The following is a 6,702-nucleotide window of genomic DNA, read 5'->3' as shown; positions in this document are numbered from 1 at the left end:
ATATATATATATATATATATAATTCTGTACACATATGTATATATATATGCATATAAAAGATCGAATTAGATATCCGTTCCTAAAAATATAGGTATTTGTGATTTGTTTTTTTTTTAATTGTATTTTAGTATTTGATTTGCTTCGTAAAGAATTAAAATCAAAACGAATAACGAACCCGAACCGAACCCTAAATAACCGAAATAAATCATCCTAATTATTTGATATTTTACCCTAAATAACCGATATTTTATCCAAATTATCCGAACTACCCGAACTATCCGAACCCGAACCGGATCCAAATGAGAACCGAACTTTTTCCGGATATTTTCCGGTTCCTACATTTACCATCCGAACCGAACCGAACCCGAAACTATCCGAACCGAACCGAACCGAAAATATGTCAAGTACTAAATGGATCCTCTAGCCCCTATCCGAACTACCCAAAACCCGAAATACCCGAACCGAACCGAACCGATACCCGAAATGCCCAGGCCTATATACACACATGTTTTAATTTTATGGTTTAATCGAATAAGATTATTTCTTAGTTTGTTTGGGGTAGACTAGACTGTGGAGAGAGGAGGAGCATTAAAGGAGAGTAAAGATGCTAATTAAATACCTCTCATGAAGCCACTGCACTCCATCCCGTAGCCTGCCGCACATTGATCAATTCTTCTTTTTTATTTGTGATTAAATAATTAAAACACTTATAAAATAGGGTAGTTTTTTAAAAAGAATTAAAATAGGGTAGTTGATGAACTTAAAAGAATTTTTTTTTTTTTGTAACCTTAACTTAAAAGAAAATATTCAAATAACAAGGAGAAGAAGAAGGTGTTACCATGGCAGAGGAAGATGAGAGCTTTGGGAGGAGAAGGGGATGGAACCCATCTGCAAGCGAACAACTCAACGTCTCTCGAGTTTCTTATGCATTCCTGTTTAGCAGTAAAAAAAATAAATAAGAAGGTTGTTTGTGTTTTCTGATATAGAGAGATTATTACAAGACAAGTAATCAAGGATCCGAAGAGAGAGACCTCTTGGTAATCACACTTGAACTTCATCATGCTCTTTCGTTAGTGTATACAATATCCTTTGAAATATTATTTTCGTTTTATCGCTGCCCGGTAGGAGAAGAGAGAAAACGAGCTAAACTGCGTTTCAGAGAGAGAAGAAACCTGGAGTGGAGGCGGTTATATATAATTTACAGATATTGATGATACTTTTTTTATTTCTTTTTTCTTGTCATCTAGGATTTTATTAACGGATCATGGCCCAACTGAACCAAGCCCAAAACAAAGGCCCAACGAAAGGACCCAAACATTACGAACACCTTGGACCGTAAACCCAAAAAAAGGAAAACCCGTTGAGAAAGGCATCCACGCATCCCACCACGTGGACGAACGCCCGGCGTTCTGAGACACGCGTCAAGGAGAGAGCGGACCACCTTCCACCGGTGATTTGGGGGAGACTCGACGGAACTCCGCCGTCAAGCAGAGCCATGCCGATGAAGAAACCATCTTCACGGTTGATGAAGTCGCACACCAGATCTACGATTCCAAAAGGAAGAAACGCCTACAGTCAAACCCGACACCGTCGATCTTCCTGCTTGAAAAGGCGGTTATCTTTAATGATAAGAAGAAGCTCGAAGATGAAACGGCTCGCGACAACGACGAGGAGAGGAAGCGATGAAATCGAAGCTAAGGAAAGAGAGGCGATTGGGCAGAGAAGAACGGAAAACGTAGATCAACGCAACCGGAAAGAAACCCCGGAGAGAAGCCGCCGCCGCTTTCGAGAAGAAACGCGATGCGGAGACAAAATCCGGATAGCTCCGTCGAAAAGAGCGCGAGCCACCGGAGGCAAAAGCCGGCTATACTCGTCGAAGAGACCGTGGTATACCGGAGACAGAGTCATCAAAGGAAATCGGCGACGGGAATCGAAGCTTCATCTCATCATCTTCCTCGTGAAAGATACGAGAGAGAGAACGAGGAAGAGAGAGGAGCTCCATTAGAGTTCGATACTTTTTTTTATTTCTATTTTACCTATATTTCTCTACGAATTAAAAAGACATTTAAATTTTAGTGAAATAATTTAGAGAAAAAACTTTAGTTTGTGTTTAAAACAATCCACGGTCCATTGTGTTCTGGATTTGGGCTTTAATGTTTTTGAGAAGGTAGGTGTTTGGATAGATGTTCACCTATTTGTGGGTCTGTGAAGAGATGGATTTGCCATGTTATTATTTGCATTTTTAACATATATATATTATCAAATGACCCCCCTAAAAAGAACTGGGCGTGTGAATCAGAACACCATTAGATGCCCTATATTTTTGAAGGACAAATTTTTGGTAATAGGGACACTACATAGTTACTAGCTACTTTTGGTAATAGTAACACTACTAGCTATGCTCCTTTTAAAACGAGATCAAGCTGATCTTTTCAACAACTCTGGTCATCTCAAACAACTAAGCTGAGGAGTTAAATTCACTGGGCCAAATTATAACTCTAAGCATGGGTTCAACTTTTAATTCATTGTTTTAATTTGCAAACAAGGATCAGTAAATAAGTAAATAATAATCTCAAAGGTAAAATGTCTTAACAAAAACTGCATAAAATCCTCAAGTGTGCAACATCGATAGTAAGAGCATAAAGTTTTGAAATATCCCATGAAATCGCTAAACAAAACCATAACTCAAACGAGATGCTCCGCTTAGTTCATTCTCTGGGCAGCCTCCTTGGCAAGAACCCTCTCCTTAGCTTTGGTCTTGGCTTGAGACTTGGATCCCATGATGCCTCCTCCCCACTTCTTCCTGTACTCCTCGTACTTGTCGTTGAAGTTTGCCTATTCAAACCCAAAAGACAAAAGACAAACACGATAAAGATATAGTCAAGTCTCTACATGTACTGTATATATGATTCTTGTGGAATTATACTACTACTCTTCCATTGTATTGTTTTTACCTTGATGGCTTCAAGGATTTTGCTGAACTCGAGCTTGTCCTCGTTCTTAACAGTGGTCAAACACAAGCACGCAGCAGTCTTCTGGTGAACAACCTGCAAGCAGATGCGAGAAATGAACATCAACCAAAGGTGTAAGAGTGAATAAAAGTATAAAATACTAATTAAGTGTAAACAGGCGAATTGTATTTACCGTTCCAAGACGGGATTTGCCTTTGACAATGCAGTAAGGCACTTCCATCTTTCTGCAAAGAGCAGGTAACCAGACGACCAGCTCGATGGGGTCAACATCGTGAGCAATGACGACAAGCTGTGCCTTGTTCTGCTCGATGAGGTAGGTCACGTGGTTGAGCCCATACTTGACGACAATGGGCTTCTTGGATTCAGAAGGCTTTCCCTCAGCCTCGGCTTGGGCCTTTTTCAAAAGACGATCCTTCTTTGCGGCCTTGTCCTCAGGCCTGTACTTCATAAGAAGCTTGAAAAGCTGGGTTGCAAGGTTCTTGTCAAGGGTCTTGGTGAACTGGTTCAAAGCCGGAGGGACCTTGAGCCTCTGCTTGAGGATACGCTTCTGCCTTTGAAGACGGATGGACTTGGGCCATTTGATGTAACGAGTCAAGTCCTTCTTAGGAGGCAAGGCCCCACCGATACCAAATTGCTTTGGCCTTCTCTCAAACAATGGATTCGTAACCTTCTCCTGATAAAGAAATTAAAAAAAAAAAAACGAATAAGACAGTGTATTGAATAATGTTTCTAGATGATGCCTTAAGTAAACAAGACAAGAGCATTACCGTCTTCTTCTTCGCAGCTACTTTCACTCCCTTTTTAGGTGCCTACCATTTCACAAATGTCACAGAAACAGATCAAACGTTCAGCATAGGAAACAAAGAACGAATCAAAGCAAAGCTAGCTTCATGTTACGAAGTTTAAGAACAAACAGAACATCGAGTAGAACAACTAGATCCAGAAAACAAATGAGAGCTGCAGAGTACGGCGTAGAATGACGTACCATGGTCTCTTGTCAATTTCTGGAGTTAAGACGGCGGAAGAGCGGCAAAGACTGTAACTAGGGTTCTTTTGTTATCTCTACTTATATAATAAGACAGGTATGTGTTATACACTTGAAAAGCCCAAATCGTTGGCCCAATATATTAACCAGTACCAAAAATTTGTACAATGGAATATTATTTTCTTAATTTATAGAATACTCTGTATTCAGAGTTTTGTGTTAAAAACTGGCACTTTAATTTAGATTTGTTGAAGATGAAAACAAAATAGCTATTAACAATTTAGTATGCACTTCATTTGGTTAAACTAGTATCAGTGTTTGGATATTTGATTTGAATACTTTAACTTTGCAAAAAAAAAAACATTATACATTTTCCCACAAGTTTCAATCACCCAGTGATTCAAATAATGTTTTTGGTTCGGACAGAGTCTCTTTGAGTTTCACTTTCTTTTCTTAGCAAAGATTATAACAGAGGGTGGTAAGACCAAAAAATTGTGGTCTACAGAAGACCGACCATCCACTTGGTTCAGGCAACTAAATTTGTCTGTGAATCAGAGAGTTGGGTATGATCATCTGTCAGGTTCCAGTTCCAGGACACAAGTGTCTTGATGAATGGACTTATCCGAGACCTGCAATCAACAAAACAAACAATGCTGTAAACAGACATATAAGAAGATTGTTTCCTAATGTTGACCGGTGAATGAGGAGCATTAGAGTTAAGAAAAGTTATGTCAAGAGCAAAACTTTGGTAGAGACAATGTGCTGTGAAATTCACACCTTAGTGTTGTTGTTTCAGATCAGTCCTGGTGGAATTAGCCAAAACACTAAAAATAGAGACGAGTCCGGCGGTGGTAACAACGTGAGAGCAGTTTCTAGTCCGAAGAGCAACAGCTGCTCCAGCCACAGCTCCTCCGACCAAAGCATTCACCTGAAAAAGGGTCCATCCAACTAATCAACATCAACTACTCTCAGGTCAATGTATAAGGAATAAAAAAAGAAGATAAATATATGGACCTAACCCAATCACTCTTGCCTCGATATCTCTGAAGGCCACAGTTAGTCAGAGTAAAGATACCACTCACTATACCTGAAAGTAAGACCCAAAAACAACAACAAAACAATGGGGTTCTAAATATGAGAAGCAACCAACCATTAAAGCAAGAAACATATAACCAAGTAGTAATATCACCAGCAACACTAAGTATGCCCAACTAAACAAAAAAAAAACTTAGAACCGAAGCATCTGCATTTGGCAACCTAACAATCTAGTAGTAATCATCTTCAAAAAAAAAACCAAGAAGGGGGATATACTTACCGCATTGAAACCCGATTTTGCCAATGGATTTTGCCTACCAAAAAAAAAAGAGAATCAAGTTGATATGAGACAAATGGTTCATTTTCACAGCAACCGGGAGAAGAAGAAAACGAAAGAGCAAAGAGGGGTTAGTTACCACATAGGAAGCCTGAGAAACGCCGCTTAAACCTGGCAACTTTAACTCATCAGCAAGATGAAGATTTTTCAAAAATCTTAAATAGATAAATAAGAAGAGACATATCTTCATTATACCCAGTTTGCGAGCGTTACGAGGTCCGGCGCAAAAGCCATATAATCCACCCGCCTGAGAGCATGGATAGCAGATTCATTCATATATGTGCTAACATTGATAGCAGATTCTCGAGAATCGGAGAGATTGTGATATTTACCGTGGAAACGCGGATCACTGACTCGACGGCGCGAGAAGAGCACGGCACGCCCGCAAGCAACTCGTCCTCCATCTCTCTCTCTCTCTCTCTATTTCTCCTCACCGATACGAATTGTATTCCGTCGAACGAACAAACCCAATCTTTAATTGAATCCGACCGCGGCCGAATTTAATTCCGGTTTAGTTCGGTTTTCCTAAAATATGACTTTCTTTATCTTCTTCTGATTCTCGTTCGGTTCCTTTCGAAACCAGGGAAGTAAAAAGAGTTGATTACATTTACACCACACCTATAGACACTTTTTTTTTTTGTCTTTTTCTTCTACTTTTTTGCTTTTTCTTTAAAACAAGAGTCAGCTTTCCACGTGTCCACACTTTCTGATGGAACTTATGCATGTTTTTGACAAATTTGTTTCTATGAAAAACGACGAATTGCGGACGACGAGTCGTGGATAACAAATTATAGAAGACAAATTATGGATCGACTTGTTAACTACGAATAATTTGTGGACATATAAATCAAAAAATGCAAATAATACGTATGTGTTATAAAAAGAACAGGAATTTTATTGTATCGCGGAAATTTGAATAAGAGCAAATTTATACCCGTAGAATATTTTAACACTGATAGAAAGAGTGTATTAGAGAGAAGAGAAGGTTGAGGTGTGTTTACAAATGAACGCAAACGTTCGTATATATAGGAAGAAATTTACTGTGCAAATAGTGCAGCGGACCCCACATCTTTTATATTTTTCAACATAAACGGCTGGCTGCTGGCTTTCTTAGCTGTCTTTCATAACACTCCCCCTTCGAGACCGGTGTCACTATCCACTCTCGCTTAACGTCTTTGTTGCCTCGTTAAAAACTTTTCCAGGAAAACTCAATGGGAAAAACCATAGTAAGGTAAAAAGAGTACAACTACGTAAGCTCCCCCTCGAATAAGCAGTCATAGATCCTTCTGATGACGCATTCCAATGTTATGGATGTGCTTTCTGAATACCTGAGGTAGGGAGTGATTTTGTGAAGAGGTCGGCTGCATTGTCGC

The 6,702-nt window shown here is 39.4% G+C and overlaps 3 protein-coding genes across 3 annotated transcripts in view; all 3 read right to left on the bottom strand.

The window, feature by feature from the left end:
• Positions 1–1,147, bottom strand: part of LOC106339791 (caffeoylshikimate esterase) — a 9,128-nt gene extending 7,981 nt beyond the window's left edge. The window contains exons 1-3 of the mRNA XM_013778664.1: positions 1,032–1,147; positions 839–932; positions 620–652 (exon numbers count right to left, since the gene is read on the bottom strand). Of these exons, the coding sequence (XP_013634118.1) occupies positions 620–652; positions 839–932; positions 1,032–1,061 (157 nt within the window). The 5' untranslated portion in view covers positions 1,062–1,147. The remainder of the gene's footprint in view (positions 1–619; positions 653–838; positions 933–1,031) is intronic.
• Positions 1,148–2,555: 1,408 nt separating this feature from the next.
• Positions 2,556–4,061, bottom strand: LOC106336911 (60S ribosomal protein L7a-2-like). Its single transcript, XM_013775887.1, has 5 exons — positions 3,958–4,061; positions 3,740–3,781; positions 3,145–3,645; positions 2,955–3,047; positions 2,556–2,835 (listed from the first exon to the last, which is right to left on the bottom strand). Exons 1-5 carry the CDS (start codon positions 3,958–3,960, stop codon positions 2,704–2,706), a joined length of 771 nt encoding a protein of 256 aa, XP_013631341.1. The 5' UTR covers positions 3,961–4,061; the 3' UTR covers positions 2,556–2,703.
• Positions 4,062–4,268: 207 nt separating this feature from the next.
• Positions 4,269–5,773, bottom strand: LOC106339919 (outer envelope pore protein 16-4, chloroplastic). The gene is made up of 7 exons (XM_013778786.1): positions 5,662–5,773; positions 5,525–5,576; positions 5,409–5,440; positions 5,273–5,306; positions 4,977–5,044; positions 4,735–4,885; positions 4,269–4,586 (listed from the first exon to the last, which is right to left on the bottom strand). Exons 1-6 carry the CDS (start codon positions 5,731–5,733, stop codon positions 4,736–4,738), a joined length of 408 nt encoding a protein of 135 aa, XP_013634240.1. The 5' UTR covers positions 5,734–5,773; the 3' UTR covers positions 4,269–4,586; position 4,735.
• Between the last annotated feature and the right edge of the window lie 929 nt (positions 5,774–6,702).

Source organism: Brassica oleracea, chromosome C4 (assembly GCF_000695525.1).
Source record: "Brassica oleracea var. oleracea cultivar TO1000 chromosome C4, BOL, whole genome shotgun sequence".
In the NCBI taxonomy this organism is placed as follows: Eukaryota; Viridiplantae; Streptophyta; class Magnoliopsida; order Brassicales; family Brassicaceae; genus Brassica; species Brassica oleracea.
Note: the sequence above shows the minus strand (reverse complement) of the source record. Positions and strands in the feature narration are given on the sequence as shown.